The 18,214-nt window shown below is 42.5% G+C and overlaps 1 protein-coding gene across 4 annotated transcripts; it reads right to left on the reverse strand.

The window, feature by feature from the left end:
- Positions 1-587: 587 nt before the first annotated feature.
- Positions 588-14,084, reverse strand: SIRT5 (sirtuin 5). Of its 4 annotated transcripts, none has more exons than XM_089516801.1 (10): positions 13,972-14,084; positions 13,332-13,541; positions 11,141-11,277; positions 9,172-9,305; positions 7,670-7,895; positions 6,332-6,419; positions 5,559-5,612; positions 4,411-4,528; positions 2,880-2,995; positions 588-1,612 (listed from the first exon to the last, which is right to left on the reverse strand). In XM_089516801.1, exons 3-10 carry the CDS (start codon positions 11,265-11,267, stop codon positions 1,537-1,539), a joined length of 939 nt encoding a protein of 312 aa, XP_089372927.1. In that variant the 5' UTR covers positions 11,268-11,277; positions 13,332-13,541; positions 13,972-14,084; the 3' UTR covers positions 588-1,536. The 4 variants fall into 4 exon arrangements, with proteins under 4 accessions (XP_089372927.1, XP_089372928.1, XP_089372926.1 ...); XM_089516802.1 differs by having other exon boundaries at positions 13,332-13,545; XM_089516800.1 differs by lacking the exon at positions 13,972-14,084 and having other exon boundaries at positions 13,332-13,730.
- Between the last annotated feature and the right edge of the window lie 4,130 nt (positions 14,085-18,214).

The raw sequence follows: 18,214 nt of genomic DNA on the forward strand, positions 1-18,214 counted from the left end.
CTGCATTTGTGTCTCAGAGCTAAAGCATGGCAGCTGCTTCAGAATACATTCCTCCTAGTTAGTGATTCACCCACTGAGGAAGAGGAGGGCATTCAAGAGGGTCTCTGCAAATCAGCTTTTCAGGAGGCCAGCCTGGTTTGAGTAGAGGACTAGGACTGGAGATCAGAGTTCAAGTCCTTGTTCGGCCGTGGGAACCCATTGGGTGGCTCTGGGCAAGTCACACTCTCTCAGCCACTGAAAATACCATCATAGGTTTGCCTTAGGGTTGCCGTAAGTCAGAAACGACTTGAAGGCACACAACAACAACAGTGGGATAAGGAAGATTCCCTCCCCACCTCTTTAAGCACAAGGGAGACTCTGGTAAACACTACTCTTTTTATATATATATATATATATATATATATATATAAAAATGGAAATTACAAAACTGCATTGCAATCAAAAAGATTACATTTCTATTCCACACTATGAAAATCCTGAGTTCACTTCCCATACTGAACTTCTATCAGTATTATCAATGTAGCAGCACTGATTTAATAGCGACCTAACAATACAGTCTCACGTTTTAAATAAGGAAAGCTATTTTGGAACAACAAAGACAAAAGCACCTTTTAAATTTATTTTTGTCCTTTTAAAATGACACCAGCAAATTAAAAGACTATAATAAGTAAGCCCAGAATTATATTCAAACAAGTCCAGAATTGAAAAGGAACAAGGCATCTATACTATGCAAGTAGATGCTATTCCATATAGGCATTTGATTACTCTTATACAATCAGAAATGAGATCCAGTATGATATAGTGGCTTGAGCACTGGATTATCACTTATTCAAATCCCTGCTCAGCCATGGAAACCCACTGGGTGACTTTGGGAAAGTCATATCATCTCAGCCTCAGGGCAAAGGCAAAGCCCCACTGAACAAATCTTGCCAAGAAAACCCTGTGATAGCTTCCCCTTAGAGTTGCCACAAGTTAGAAATGACTTGAAGTCACATAGCAGCAAGGATTAGAAATAAATGCAGTCTTAGACCTGAATATTTTAGTGTACATCATCTTGAGAAAAGCTGCTTTGTTTTATTAGTTTTCTGCAAAGATACTGGTGGGTAGACTTTATTAAATGCTGCCATTTGGCCATCTAGTTATTTACTCTTGCAATTCCCCCAGAATTTTACATTCAAAAAATCATTCTGTGAAGCGTACAGTTATGGTAAAGTCCCTTGACGTTTAAGATTGACTAAAGACATAATCTGATTCTCTGCAGCCCAAATATCTTGTTATTACGCTATTTGGATATGTAGTCCCTCTCTTTACATAAACTGTTTTAGTTCAACAAAAATGATGTCCATGATACTTTTTTTTCCTTTGCTCATTCTGGTAATCAGATGGAGAAGGATGATCTCTTTTGTTCAGTGAGATGTTCAGATACCACTGCTGAATAACAAGCAAGGTGTCTTCTACCAGTTCAAAGTCCTTCTAGTGTTTTCACACTGTTGAATTTAACAGTTCTGTTTGTTTCTTTGTGCTTCTGATAAATGCTCATGAGATGATCTCCGTTTCATGGCGAGCAAGTGCAGGGGGCAGCGTAGTGCCACAGGGGCCTGGGAAATGGAACCTGAAACATACGATTATTTAGGATTTAAACAGCATTTCATCAAATAATGCACAAATAGTATATAAATACATGTTGATTACTATCTTAAAACCCTAACCCAAACAAAGATATTGAGGGGAGGGGAGACAGGCTGTGGGCCAGTCCTGTAGCTCTTTTAAAAAGATAGTTAACTCTTATAGCTATTCTCCCATTTCTTGAACTAGTTCAACTATGACCTTTATTTCTTTTCCCACTGATTTCTATAGTATTAAACATACTTAGGCTCTAAATTGCTGCTGCCATACGTTTTAGATGATGGGCAGGTTACTCTTGTACGCATCATACTTGCTCCCTGCAGGACAAAGAGATGGAGGGCTTCTCTTAATTCTGCCCCTATGAGTGGCATGCCTGGTACCTCTGACATGGGCACCAGGCATGCCCCTTTTCAATGGCTGTTTCCAATTCTAATAGACTAGGCTGGCTTTCTGTTGTCTTCCATCAGCAAGTGAAGACATTTTATTGATTAGCAACATCTGGAGGATCACATGGAGGCTTACCCAGCGTCATCAGAGGCTGGCCTGAAGACAGAGTGCCCTCCCTCCATAACTGTCATCTTTCGGCCGTTGAGGGAGAGAACAGGCTGGCCCAGGGTCATCAGGGGCTGGCCTGAAGACAGAGTGCCCTCCCTCCATAACTGTCATCTTTCGGCCGTTGAGGGAGAGAACAGGCTGGCCCAGTGTCATCAGGGGCTAGCCTGAAGACTGAGTGCCCTCCCTCCATAACTCTCATCTTTCGGCCGTTGAGGGAGAGAACAGGCTGGCCCAGCGTCATCAGGGGCTGGCCTGAAGACAGAGTGCCCTCCCTCCATAACTCTCATCTTTCGGCCGTTGAGGGAGAGAACAGGCTGGCCCAGCGTCATCAGGGGCTAGCCTGAAGATACAGTGTATCTTAATTGTAGATTTTTCTTGTACTGTTTTTCTATTTTCTTGTACACCGCTATGATCTATTTGGAATAGCGGTTTATAAATAAAACATATTATTATTATTATTATTATTATGTTGGCCCTTGGTATGTAAGCTGGTACGTTGCGAAAAGCAATTTTAATTGTTGGTGCTGGCTCTATCTTTTATTACTATGTTTTTCATTGACTTTTAGGTTAGGTTTTAATTAAGACTTGGTTCTTATTCTGTAATTTAGCATTGATTGGCCTTTTTTGGTAGAAAAGTTAATGGAAATCAGTAAGTAGGTAATTAAATTTCCTCAATTAAAAAGGTATTAGGCTATTACCTGAAACGGTCTGTTGCTGGAGTGCTTTGCATGTTGAATTCTGCGACTGGTACTCCCCTAGCAGATACCTGAGGAGCAAACATAGCAGCAGGATATACTATAGAAGAAGTCCCAACCTGAAAAAACCAAGAATATATCTCATCAAGATCACTATCCCAACAACTACTGAACAAGCATTAACATTGCAGCCAACTACTTTAACCTGGTACAGAAACCAGGATTCCCAGCCTCTTAACCAAAGACTGTACCAACATCAACAGTAACCTTTAACCAGGTTTTTGTAAGCCACCTTTAAATATCTGTGAATACCATTTGAATTGATAGAGACACATTGCATTCTGCTATGGTTAACATGAAAAAGAATAAAAGGAAGAATTTATGTGGGACAGAGTGGAGAAGGAGATACATTGCCCCATGGGGCACACTACTGATCTGTAAACAAAATGTTATGTTTGCATGGTGAAAATCATAACTTCCTTCTACCTTTAAAAATCAACACTGATCTGATAACTAATTTAAGGTAACCTTTTTCCAATCACAGATTATTGGAGGGGGGGCAATGTAATAATACCGTACAATCTAAAAGTGATTATCACCTTGAAAACCTGCATATCCAGAACACAGTATTGTGGAGAATGTAAAATAATGTTTACATAGACCATTAAAAACCTTGAACAGTTTATCAGGACCTCGACAGTTTTATCTGAAATCAAGACAGCAGCATCAATGTAAAGACATTTTGTTTCAGTAACAAGCACATGTATCAAACCTGGCAGCTAAAATATCTTTGTTGTTTTAATTGAATTCATGCTATAGAAATATTTCACCATTATTTGATAAGATCTCAGCAATTAACTGCTCAGCTCAGGAAACTTAAAAATCTAGGATTGGCAGAGCAAGGAATTAACAAGAGGACCTAGTAATTGAAAATCCATAAGTTTATTTCCAATTGTCGACAAAGGAAAACATTGAACTCAGTGGAATTCAAGTTCCAAAAAGCTGAGACCCCGAACAAGACAAAATGGCTCTTTTTATATTATTCAAGACAAAGAAGCTTCTTCAATACACCTGATTGGCTAATTACAATTTAAACATACAGAATTCTTACAATCAGAACAGAAATACATGCATACATTAAAACTGCATCATCACTCCTTACCCCCTCCTGTAGGAATTTAGTAGCTTTCCTCCTAACCTTGCTTCTGAATGTCATTTATGTATCCTTATCTCAGTAGTTTATGTTATGTCTTTTTACTGGTGCCAGCTTCCATCCAGGTCAAGATGCACTCATTATTCCTTTGCTCTAGTTTTTTCTAAACTCCAAGCCTTTATTTCAAAAACCATCTCTCTGGCTGACACAAGGTGACTCCGTCTTTCTATAGCTTTTTATTTCAACAAGGAATTTCCACCACAATATCAATATAGAATGACCAAAGCTGCATTATTCGACATCCTTGCATGAAAACATGTAGTTGTAACTAGGCTAGTGTCCTTAAAGACAATACAATAATTCTTTTAAAAAATAATTTACCACCAAACAGAGGTCACAAATCTCAAGTTCTTTTTCAACCTCTGTCAGGATGTCAGAATCTAAAGTTTCTCCAAACCACACAACATGAGGACGCAAGAGGCCACTGCATTCTTCACACCTGCAAAAGAAGAATAGGATTTCTGGAGTAAAGCTATATCAAATGTTTAGTTAATTTAATCCACAGTATGCTGGAATTATACCAAGTTTACTGCAAATTTAGACAATTTATTTTAAACTATACTGTTTTAATCTGAAACAAAACCACAAGGAAAATCAATTTGATAATTTATTTAGCATCCAATAATTCTAAAATGCTTGAAAATGTCATCCAATCTTGAAATGGCAATTATGCAATAAATAGTGTGATTCAGCCTTTAAAAATTACATTATTATTGAGTTTAAAACAGGAAAAAACCAAATGCTTACATGTTCTACAGCTAAAACCAATGGAGCATATACATATTTAACTAGGTTGGATCATGACCAAATATCAAATTTACTTTGCTAAATAAAAGGCTATGTTGAGTATGAAGAAATTACTATCAAAATGTACTTCTATCTTGTAATAAATATTTTCTAACAATTGAGTGCATTGTATTTTATGATAAAGAAAAAATAGGATTAGTTTTGCTTTAATAAAATTGTATTTTTCCAAAACCTAAACACTGTACAATGAACAAAAGGAATGGCAGCTGAATTCTAAGCATCTTTACTTAAAATCCCACTGCACTTAACAAGACTTACTCTGTAGTAAGCATACACAGGATTTCAGAATGCAACATAGGATGGTATCAGACTAGTATCTCTCCACTGACAGAAGGCATCTCTCAGCAGAACAGGGAAAGGACAGTTTTCAGCAGTTCTCCCTCCTCCTTGCAGCCCCCTGTCCTCTAAAACACTCTTCTGGGGGGCTGAGGGGTCCTGACTCCTTACTGCAGATTTTGAGAGATGTAGGGGACTTACACTCCCCTGAAATCCCCCTTTGGATGAAGGCATGACCAAAACATGAATATGTTGAAAATGCTTGGATTACAATTAATGAGCATGGTGGAACTCTCACACAGCTCTGGTCTGTTGTTTGACAAAAAAGTTCTATAATCCATAAAGTCGTCAGCCCAAAATCTTTGTTTTAATGACTCAACACCCACCGAGGGAGCTCTTCCACTGGAATCCGGGTATCTTCTGCATCACGATCTGGAGCACTAGAATTGAGGACGGGGGAGGGAGAGTAAACTTTGAAATAAACAGTGATTCACAATATTTGTCAAAATCAGTATCACGTTCTCTCTCGTATCAAGGAAATTTCTCACATATCAATAATAGTAAGAATATTGATTCCAGTGATGTAATCAGTACTACAGGGACCACTTTGTCCTGAAAATTAGCTTGAGAGAAGTGAGAGCAATTTTCTTACAGCATAGTGGCAAATAATGACAAATGAAAATGTTTTTAAATTCCATGTAATGAAAATTGTCTCTCTGCTGTTTCATTATAAAAACATTTTAAAATGTCTTAGAAATTGTTTCTCCCAATAATGTTAATAGCTATATCAGACTACTCTTCAGTTTCTTATAGCATGGAAAGGAGATAAGAGTACAGTACAACCTGACTGACCAAAATTGTCTAAAGGACTGTTTTGATCACACTTTGCTTAAGGATGGAAGTTCCTGTGAAGACGCACCCCACAAGTTTGGGAAAATGCTCTTGGTGGATATTTCCATCCCTTTCCCTGTGTCTGAACAGAAGAGCTTTGTATTTACAGACATCTAGTATGTATGTGTGTGTGTGAATGACTGACTGACTGAATCTCATTTCTAATGTTCATTCAACTTTTCTTAGGAGAACTGTCCCTAGTAGAAGGCAACATTTCTATCACTCCCCACTGACTCAATCTGTAGATACTACAGCACAAATCAATTACCCCTTTCCAGCCAAAGCAGAACAAATTGGACTCTTGTGATTTGCTGTTACATTTCCACAACTGGTGCATCGCGTTTTGAATAAGCTTCCTGTGAAGTTAAAAACAAAAACAAATCCAGATTATATCTTTAAATTTTGCCTTCTTTTGGTGATGCAAAACTACTAACAAAGAAGTGCAGATCTGATACATGTTGCAGGAACTTAACAATTCTAACAAGGAACAAAATACTTGACTTGCAAGTGAAATTGGCTACCCACAGGAGATATGTTGAACCAATACATACAAAGCAGGTCAATGCCTCCCAATGACTGCAGATGTAGCACATACATGCTATATAAGTCTGTAAAATACTTGCAAACAGACTTTGTAAACCTACATTTCCAAAATTATAAAAAGTCTGCCTTCATATATAGTAAACTTGTAAAAATAAGTGAGTTAAATATATGATCAAGATATAAAGACTTTGGTCACATGCTGAAAACAGGGGTACCACCAATTTCCCTTTCCCACTGGAGCTCTTTGGATGATACCCAAGCCCTCAAGAACAGTGGAGGGGGCTGGTAAGGAGCTTCAGTAAGAAATGCTATCCACACCCCTGGGAATTCTGTTTTGTGCTTGCAATTTTTACTCTGTCACCTCAAATATAATTTCTAACCTCCCTTTCAGTCACAATTTGCACAATACACAGGAAAGCCATGGAGATTTCATCATGTTTTTTCTTTTTTATGAAAATGCAGCAATCAGAGCCATGGTACTGGAGCATGGCATATTTTCAATACTTTTTGCTACACTGTTTCCTCACTACTTCTTCCTGTGCTGTTTCCTTCCCAGCCCTATGTCATGGGTAGTGACCACCCAGACTGTTGCAGCTTTGCAAAGGAGCACAGTGTTCACGGCAAGAATACCAAATAAATCCACACACCCACCACTATTGTTACCAGCAAGCTAACTACCTGTCTCACCGTCCCACCAGGCCTTCAAATTACTGAGGCAGCCATGGGTGGAAGGTGCCCATAGTTGTGGGATAGAAAGAGAGATCAGCTTTGCAGGACCTAAAAAGTAGCAGGATGAACAGAGACTGGAGACAAGACATAAGCAATTCCAAGTGGCCCCACTTAATGGCAGGCTAAGAGGACAGCCCTGCACAATCCAAAGTTAGCTAAGCTACTGCTTCAGGGACATTTAAGACAGGGAAGGAGAGGGAAAATGTCCAGTCATAGTATATGGCCAGGTCTGTTACTAGTATATGCGTCGTTTATGCTGGGAAATACCCAAAGAAAAACCCATATAAAGGATAGCTATAGGAGGCAGCAGTAAGACATTGCTATGAATTCTCACCATGAATTTCCAAGAGGTGCTTTGTTCCTGCTTTTCTGTGGAGCTCATCAATATTCTGTGTGATGACCACAACACTCCTGCCTTGCTTGCTAAGCCTGGCCTCACACTCTGCTATAGCAATGTGTGCAGGGTTTGGATGTTTAGTAAACATAAGCTCTCTACGGTAATGATAGAACTCCCAAACCCTAGAAGGATTTCTTGCAAAAGCCTCTGGAGTAGCCAATTCCTGCCAGGGAAGAAATCAGAAATTAATTGAAACATGATTATGAAGCCTCATTTTCACTATGAGCAGTTATAAAAGCAGAAAAAGAGCTTGGCATTAATACAATGCACTGCAATATTCAGTATGCTTAATAATGAATAGGCAACAGTAAGAGGATAAAACAAAATAGAAATTTTATTGAACAATACAAAAAGTAGCTTGAAAATAAAACTTGAAAAGGCAAACTTAGGAGCCAATCAGTAACAGTATCATACAAAACAGAAGCCAGATCAGAGTCTCTGTAACAGTGAACTGCATTTGGCTTCACAAAATCTTCTCTGCTTTTCTCTGGACACATTATAAGTGACTTGCCCACTGCAGCAACACTTAAATGCTAAACCAATATTACTGTCATCCATATTGCAAATGGGGGTGGGGGACTGAATCTGAGTGACATTGGATTGATTAATTTAAGGCCATGTGGAGAATTTGTGATTAAGATGAGATCTGGACCAAAAACTTTATACCAAATTCCTTTAGTGGCTATGTTGCTCACATCCATTATTTTCTTCGGCTTTTGTTTAAATGATATGTCACATTGGGGGGAAATGAGCAAGGAGTGTAAACCATAAAGCCACCCTACACACTCCAAGTGAGTGGGGGGAAGAAGTACATGTATTAATGTTTTGTAAACAGATGATGTTGTTTGTGTGCGCATGCACGCATGCGCGCACACACACACACATGCAAGCCATATTTAATCAATATTGCTTAAATATAAAAAATAACAAGTATAAGGAAAGTATGACCCCCATATCCACAGGACTGGTAAGCAGTTTCATTTACCTGCCTCTCTAGGCATCTGGAGGTCCTCCAGCATGAGTCTATGGAAACTGACCACACAGTTACATTAGAGGACTTTGGTATGTCTAGAGAAACCACATCTACTGGCTTCTGGGGGTCATCTGGTGTGACTCTATGGTCAACCTCTGCTGTAAATACAGTATTTGTGGTTAACCAGTTTCACTTATCTGTGGTAACCATGGGAACACATCCTCCACAGATACTGGGGTCATATTGTACTGCAAACATCAAGTGGAAAATAGGAGAAAACAAGCTGTTTTGGTTTCGGATTGTTATACCCTTAGCTTTCCTCCTTATGTACTGATGGATATCATTGACCACTCTAACTAGCTTACATTTCCAGGTTTTAAGATTCTACTAGGTTCCTGAGTGCTACTAGCACTATCAAGTAACAATACTTAGCATTTTGGAAATGCAGATAAAGATTAGTACATACCTGAGCCTGCCATTTCCTCCAGTAGCCCCCAGCACCTCGGAAGGTTGGAACACCACTCTCTGCACTGACACCAGCCCCAGTAATAATAGCTATATGTTTTGCTTTAGCAAATACTTCTCGAAAATCAGCAACATCTTTAAAAAGAAAAGGAAGAAAAATCAATTTTCCCACAATGTAAAGTGACAGCACTTAAACAAATAGAAAACTATTTTCATAAGGAAGCGTATAACATAAGCTGAAATTTCCTGTTAGCTATAATGATGGCTGGATAGGAGGGCACAGGACAAATAATTTTCTTTTATTCTGAGCAACGTGGCCAGGGTTTTATATCTTAACATTTCTGGTCCCCTGTTGGCACTACAAATACTGAATTGTTTCAGTAAATATTAAAACTTAGTTCTAGGAATATTAGCAAACATGACTATTAATTGAATTCATCTGCTAAAAAGAGTATCCTAAATTTTTTACATGTTAGCCATTTCATGGGTCTGTTCCCACTTACCGGAAAATCCACTTCATGAACCGATTTCTGAAACCGGTTCTGAAAAACGTAGTTCCCACTATGTTTGTGCCAGTTTCAGGAATCGGTTCAGTAGCGGGGGGGGGGGGGGGTAGCTTGATGGTCCGGCCCATCTCTGGCCTCTCCTGGCCCTCAAATCCCCGGCCCAGCCTCCTTACCGTCTTCTTTGGCCACTGACCGAGTTCCCTGGGCCTTTTTTTAAATTTCTCACAGCCGAGGAGGCCTGAAAGAGGTCGCCGAGAAGCCGGGGGGGGTTGCTGGGAAGGAGGTCGCAAGGCTACCAGCATCTCTCCTTCTGGCCTCCCTGGCTGCGGTAAAAATTTTTAAAAGCCCAGGAAACCCGGTCAGCATCCAAAGAAGCCATGCCAGTTCCCCGCCCCCCCAGCTGGGCTGCCAGTGGGAACCAGGCCAGATTCAATTTTGATTTGAATCCGTCTGGTTCCCACTTGGGCTGAATCAATTTATTTCTAAATAAATCGATTAAGCTCCCAAAACACCCCATTTTCCCAGCGTCTTTTAGACGCAGGTTAAATGGGCAAAAAGCATGCCCCCCCTTTCTGAAGCAATTTCTGAAATCAGATTCAATGGGAACCATGCCCATTTAACCTTGAATAGGGCCAAAATTTGTAAGGTCTTGGTCTCCAGTTAAGGGATTTTGGGTAGCAGAGCTATAAAGTGCTGACAATCAAGGTGTGGTCTGCTGAAAAGTTTTGAATATATGAATGTTATGCTAAGCAAAATAGAAGATTATACAGTGGTCCCTTGCCTTACGCGGGGATCCATTCCGGACCCTGCTGCGTAAGGCAAGTTCCGCCTAGGCTCGAATCCCATTGAGGACAATGGGGCTTGTGCACATGGCGGTGCGAGTGCCGTGGGCGCAAGCACCATTCATTGAATGGTGCAGGGCTTCCAGTGTAAGCTGGAAGCCATGTAAAAGGTGCCCACATATGACACGGGCACACTCTATCATCATTACCCCACCTTTGTCTGAACCTGAGACTCGGGCCCTTTAAAAATTTAAAACCACTGCAATTAAAACACTTACAAAGACTTAAGTAAAAAATATAAAAAATACACAGTTATATAATTACATACATCAATTGTAGAATCATAGAGTTGGCAGGGTCCACAAGGGCCACCTAGTCCAACCCCCTGCCATACAGGAATACCCAACTAAAGCACTCCTGAAGAATGCCCATAAACTATCCACCAAATTGAAACCATTGAAAGAACCTTTTTAATAAGCAAAAAATAAAAATAAAAATTTGTGAATAGCTCAACAGATCCCACTGATTGCAGAAGCAATTGTCTCAACCAACAGTGGTCTCAGGGTCCAAGTGATTCAAAGGGAAGGCTCCAAATGTTCACGTCAAGGATCATTCACTTCCAAAAAAAAAGCAGTTTACAGACATCTTATCTTGCAGAAGGATGTGAAGAATCTAATCTTACTTGAACTGGGCCGCGTCATTTCAAAGCAGGTCCTTTGTTTCTTAGAAGAAGCAGGTTTAAGTCCACAATATACTTGGGAAACCAACCGTCTCGTAGCAGAGTGGAAAAGATTCATCAGGATCACCATATGGTACTAACTGCAGAAAAAGATTAAACAGAAAACTATGAACATATTTGCTTGACAAGCAAATAACAAAGCAGCTCTGCTGACACAATGGATATTTTCACTTGAAATTTAGGGTATAGCTTGTTGTGGTTAGTGACCTGCTTCTTCATTGGACTGGTTAAGGACTTCACGCTATGCTCAGAAAGAGTTTACTGTATCTCCTGACATGCTCTGGAGATACAGATGCAGTCTTAGGTGCACAAGAAATGAAATCTCAAGACGTCTTCCCATCACAGCATAAAAAACATCTACAGTACTGTAAGTGCTGCTATTCTGCTTCTCATCTTGACCTTTATGTGTTAGAATCTCTCAACAGTAAGATCCTGGTCTAAATCCTATTGTTTATTCTAATTAGAATAGACCCACTAAATCAAGTGAATTTACCTATGTGTTGACCTGCTATTTAACAATTGATTCAATGGGTCTTCTATAGCTGTGGTCAATCAATAAGATTCTGAACTGTGATGGTTAATTTTTGGGGTCTTTTATTTAAGCACTAGCCAAAATTGACCAGGAATTGCCTGTAACCAAATAACAAAGTAGAGAAGGGACATTAGGAGGAACTAAGTCAGAAACAACTTGAAGGCACACCACCACCACAGTAATAAACAAGTAGCATATCTAACAGGAAAACAGATTCATGTGTTTTGAACTAAATCCAATTCAATCCCAATTAGAAGCAATCAACTGCAGTCAATGAATTATGTGAATAGTGAATAACAAATCCCATTCATAACTGTAGGTCCAATCCAGCTGGGATTAAAACTGGATTCAGCTGTTTGAATATTTTCACTCACATGGATTTGGGTGTCCTAATCTCAATGCATTTGTAAGGTGCAGAGTTTTTTTAAACAGTAGGGCTTATCTCCCCCAAACAGTTTGTTTTGTGTTATGGGCTGCAGTGGCTGTTGTTGTTTAGTGCCTACAAGGCGTTTTCCACTTATGGTGACCCTAAGGCAACTCTATTATGGGGTTTTCTTTGAAAGTTTCTTCAGAGGGGGTTTGTGTTTGCCTTCCTCTCAGGTTGAGAGTTTGTGATTTGCCCAAGTCACCCAGTGGATTTCCATGCCTGAGTCGGGATTCAAACCCTAGTCTCCAGAGACATAGTCCAACACTCAAACCACTAGCCATGCTAGCTCTCATAGAGGACCCAAAAGGAAAGGAGGGGAAGGAGGACAAGGCACGATCTGGAGGTGCATAATATCCAATGCACCACTGCACTGAAGCCAAGGAGACCTGAAACTACACTCGTCCCGCCACATTCGCTGGGATTAAGGGAACAGGACCCCAGATATGGAAAAACTGCAATAACATACTATGCTTTTACCTGAGAGAACACCTCTCTAGGCATCTCTAGGTCCTCCAGCACAACTCTGTGGTCAACATCTGCCAGAAACTGACAAAAGAATTGCTCAGGAGGAGTTACAAATGCCTAGAGAAGTGTTCTCTCTAGGAATCTCTAGGCCCTTCAGTGTGACTTTTGGGTAAAGTTGACCAGAGAGTTGCACTGGAGGACCTACATACTCCTAGAGAGATCGTATTAATAAAACCATGAATAATCCAGGCTGCAAATGGGGAGGACCGAGTGTATTCACAGTTACTGGATGGAAACTGGAGCTTCTCAGGGAACAGACAAGATATAAATTAACAGTCAAGTTTTCCTTCCTTCCTTCCTTCCGAGAAGAAAATCACAACGCCTGGAAGAGTACACTGGCTGATTAGAATTGGAGCAGCTTTACTTTTAATTCCAGTTTTAAGGTTTGTACAGAGTTTTTAATACATTTTAATTTTTAATGTCATGCTTTTAACTTTTAAAAACCTTTAAAACGGTTTAATTGGTTTTTGAAAACTAGGTATCTACATTTTAATGCCTCTGTTTTGTTTTTAACCTACACTGTTTTAAATGTAGGGTTAGCCGCCTGGAGTCTCATTATTGGGAGAAAAGCAGTGCAATAATAATAATAATAATAATATTGCAATAATAATAATAATAATAATAATAATAGTAATATCCTGTGTTCCAACCTTTTGTCCAGGAGGAATTCCAGAATGCTCTCTATCTTGAGCATGATTAAGAAGCATGAATGTATATTTCTAGGGTGGGTTTTTTTAGCTTTTCCATGATCAGGTCCTGCTGGGTGTCCTCCATTTTGTGGTGCCTTGTCCTCCTTTGCAGTTGTGACATCTGGCCACAATGGCCATGGATCATGGAGGGAGCCTTTCCCTTCCTGGGGCCTTTCTTCCGAGGATTTAAAGGAAGGCAATAAGGACAGGGAAGACAACAACGCCGAAGGCATGACGACAACACATGCAGATACACACATGGGGAAAGGAGGAACCACAACACACACTGGGGGAAATAAGGAATACACACACACACTAAGGAACAACAAGAAGAAGAAGAAGAAGACAGACTGGGGGCGAGGGACCATCTGCCCTTCCCGCCAAGGAGGAGAGGGCGGGGGGGAATGGAGGGCGCCGGCCGAAGGAAAGCGGAAACACTGCCAGGAAATGCAAAGCCATGCTCTTAGTCCCAATCAAAATGGGGGCGCTTGGCAATCCCTGCCGGCGGTCCATGAGGCTGGGATGGGAAGGGAAGGGAAGGGAAGGGAAGGGGAAATAAGGAACAGCAGCAGCCACCAAGATGACAACGAGGCCCACATACCCGGGGCCAGCTCCTTCCTCCTTGGCGCCTGCCGCCCCAACCCAGGCCAGAGCCTGCCTCCTGGGAAGAAGGAAGGAAGGAAGGAAGGGCTGCCTGCTCCGGCTCCCTCAGCGCCAGGCCCAAGCCCTGCCACTGCCTCCTCCTCCTCCTCCGCCGCCGCCGCCTCAGCAGTGCCTCAGGCCCGGGCCTGCTGCCTCCCTCCTTCCTTCCTTCCCCGCCAGGCCGCGCTGCAGGGAGGGCAACCGTAGCCCCCACAAGCCCCAGGAGGAGGAGGAGGAGGAGGCGGAGGCGGAGGCGGGCCCTGGGAGGCCTCTGCGTGGAGGGCGGCACGTCGTCTCCCGCTCTCGCCCCAACCGAGGCCCCGGCTCCAACCACGGCCTCCTCCGCCGCCCTCCCTGGGGCTCCTCAGGGAGGGAAGAGCACATTTTGTGGGGTTCGGAAGGGAGGATGCCCGGCTGGCTCTTCTCTCTCCCTCCCCCTCACACCCCCGCCCCCCTTTCAGCTGCATCCGCATTGCAGAAACAATCCGGGTTGAGCCTACTTTTTTAACTGCCAGGGCTCCATGTTAGGTAACTCTGGGAGCTGCAGTTTGTTCTGGACAGAGTTCTCCCAAGATTGGAGCCCGAAGGCACTAAAACAAATGGCAGCGCTGGCCCATAGGGAATCATTGGGGGCTACTTGCCCATAGGGAAACATTGGCCACACATATATCTCATCCTATGGCTTCCTATGAACAAGTCTTCTGTTTCCCCGATGTTTCCCTAAAGGAAAATGTCCCCCAGTGTTCCCCATGTGTCCCCATGGGCACATACTATCCTCCTAGCTTCCCCTATGGGCAAGTATTGTCATTTGTTTTAGTAGGGAGCCATGGCAGTTAAAGGACCCAAACAGACAGGCCAAAATAAAGCTGCTTCGGGTCACTTTGGAGGTATGCTGTTTAAACAACACACACATCTTGAGTCCAGAAGCTGTGCCAAAGCCACACTCCAAACCTTAGGACTGGAGCATGGATTTGGCACGGCTTCTGGCCTTTTAGGACGCATGCAGCATTTAAGCAGCATACCTCCAAAGTGACCCAAAGCAGCTTTATTTTCGCCTGTCTGTTTGGGCCCTCCATGCTGTCAAACCAGATTATTTCTGCAGTGCGGATGCAACTCCAGGCCGCAGGTTTTCCCTGGGCAAAATTCAAAGCCCATTTTCTGATCTTGGAAGCCAAACAGGGTCAGCCCTAGTTAGTAGTTGCATGGGAGACCGCCGAGGAATACTGGGGGTGCTGTAGGCTGTATTTCAGAGGAAGGGACTGGGCAAATCCAGCTCCTATGTAAACTGTTAAAAACCGGTGCAGTTGGACTGCCATGACTCCATCATGCTACAGAATCCTAGGATTTGTGGTTTGGTTTGAGGCACTGCCTCTCTTTGGCACAGAAGGCTAAAGGCCTTGTAAAGCTACAGACCCCAGGGGAACTCTGGGAAATTCATGGCATGGCAGTAAGTTGACAGATGACTTGAGGACAGGTACATATACAATCTCAAAAGTTTATTGTGTTTGTGTGAAAGGGGGAATATGTGTGTGTGTGTGTGTGAACTCACACTGATTTTTCTAATATCTATTTTATATAGTATGTTAAAAAAAACTGACACGCAAAACATAGAATCGTAGAGTTGGAAGAGACCACAAGGGTCATCCATGTTATTTCAATGTTGTGTTCAAATAAATCTGATGTTTCTTGGGATGGGAAAGACTGCATCCGCACTGCAGAAATAATAAAGTCTAGAATACACATCTGACTATGCCTGGCTTCTCCTTTCCACTGTATAACAAACTCCAGGAGAACATGGTCACTTCCACCTAATGATCCCACCACTTGCACTCCATTAACTAGGTCATTCCTGTTGGTTAGGATCAGATCCAAAATAGCTGACCCCCTTGTTGCCTCTTCCACCTTTTGGACCATGAAATTGTCTCCAAGGCAAGTGAGGAATTTGCTAGGCCTTGAGGATTTGGCTGAGTTTGACTTCCAGCAAATATCAGGATAGTTGAAGTCACCCATCACTACTACATCTCTCCTTTCTGAGTGTGTGGTCATCTGTTCTAGAAAGACATCATCCAATTCCTCAGTCTGACTTGGGGGTCTGTAGTAGACTCCCACCATAACATCCTTGTTGTTTCCCTCCCCTTTAATTTTTATCCAGATGCTCTCTACCTGGCTTCCAGGATTGATGTCCTGGATCTCTTCACTGGTGTAAATGTCCCTGACATATAGAGCTATTCCTCCTCCTTTCTTTTTTGGCCTGTTTCTCTTAAAAAGGTTATAGCCTTCTATTTCTACGTTCCAATTATGAGACTCATCCCACCAGGTTTCAGTGAGGCCTATTATATCACATTTGCTTCGTTGTACTAGGACAGTGATGGCGAACCTATGGCACACATGCCAGAGGTGGCACTCAGAGCCCTCTCTGCGGGCACATGTGCCATCATCCCAGCACAGAGTTTGCCAGAGTTTGTTACTAGAAAGCCAGAGGGACATGGCACTTTGCAATAAGTAAGTGGGTTTTGGGTTGCAGTTTGGGCACTCGGCCTCAAAAAGGTTCACCATCACTGTACTAGGAGTTAGAGTTCATCTTGCTTATTTCCCATGCTCTGTGCATTAGTGTAGAGACATCTTAAACCATGGGTCCCCTTGACTTGCTGCCTGAGCAAGTTCCTTTGCCTTCCACTTTTGGGTCCTTGCACTGTTTTCTTGTTCCCTCTATGACAGTTTTACTATTTTCTCCAGCCCTTTTGCCTTCCAGAATACTGTCCACCTCCCCCACATAACTCAGTTTAAAGCCCTCCTGACCAATTGGCGTGAGATGCAACCCATCCATTGCAAGAAGTCCCTCCTCATGGAACCTCAGACCATGATCCAAAAATCCAAATCGCTCTTGGTGGCACCATCTGCAGAGACAGTTATTCACTTCTGCTATTTTCCTCTCCCTTCCTGGACCATGCCCTTCAACTGGGAGAAGAGATGAGACGATAACCTGTGCATCCATCTCTTTCAACCTCCTACCCAAAGTCTCATAATCCCTTATGATATTCTGAAGGCTGTGCCTTGCAGTATCATTGGTTCCCACATGAACCAAAAGGTAATGGTCAGTAGGCTTGACAGGTCTTGTCAGTCTCTCCTTCACATCATGGATCCTTGCCCCAGGGAGACAGTACGCCTCCCGAGACATCTTGTCAGGCCCACAAACCACTGGTTCAGTACCTCTCAGCAAGGAGTCCCCCACAACCACCACATGCCTCCTCTGAGGCTTAGTAGCAGCTGTTCCCTTTGGTGGTACTTTCAGGCCCCCCTGCTCTGTCCCTGAAGTCTGTCCCTGCCACTGTTGCTCATCATCCTTGATAATAGAGAGGTTCAAATCGATTAGAACGTTCCCTGGTTTCCCTATTTCTGTGTGTGACATTCTTCCAACTATGTACTTCTGTTGTATGTGAAGTGACCTCCTCCACCCCAGCAACTTCCTCTGTGTGTTTCCCGTCTAGGACCGTCTGGTCCGTTCTGGTCAGGAAAACCTCTTGCTTTCTAAGATGCTGAAGTGTAGCTACCTGGGCCTCTGGCTGCTGTACTTTCTTTTCTAAGAGGGCTACCAACTTACACTTGGTGCAGATGAAGTTCCCCACATCTGTGGGCAAGAAAACAAACATCCCACAAGTGTTGCAGGTGACTGTAGCAGGTCCCTCAGTGTCCATACTGAAAAGTCTTAAGGAGGCACTGAACAAGACTGTGGGCTTCCCCTGCTAAATACTGGTGTAAAGAACCCCTGTGGGCCTGGCCTTTGTCCCCAAACTCTGTTAGCGAGCTCAATCAACTGGGACTCTAGTTAGGTACAGAGCTCCTGGCTTCTAGCTAGTTCCAGAGGCAAGTCTCTGACTCACTTCCTCTGAGCAGGTCCCCACGAGTCCCTTAAGGGAGTTGTGAACAGAAAAGTGTAAAATTGAAGGAGATGTCCTCCAACAATGTGCCCAGGTGACCTTTTCCTCTGTACTCCAAACCCTCCTTGACTATAAAAATAAAAATGACTGTGAAAAGAAAAATCCGCGCACCATTAGGTGCACACCTCTACCATCAGTTCTGTAGAATGAGGCTTCTAGCTGCTCCTCCTCCCAGTGACCAAAAGAAATGGCTCACACTTGAAAATTTTAAGCTCTTACCCAGCAAAGTGGACACAGAAAAAGAGGCTTCCCTTTTGCAAGGTA

Source organism: Sceloporus occidentalis, unplaced genomic scaffold, assembly GCF_023333645.1.
Source record: "Sceloporus occidentalis isolate IW3139 unplaced genomic scaffold, rSceOcc1.0.p SCAF_3, whole genome shotgun sequence".
Taxonomy (NCBI): domain Eukaryota; kingdom Metazoa; phylum Chordata; class Lepidosauria; order Squamata; family Phrynosomatidae; genus Sceloporus; species Sceloporus occidentalis.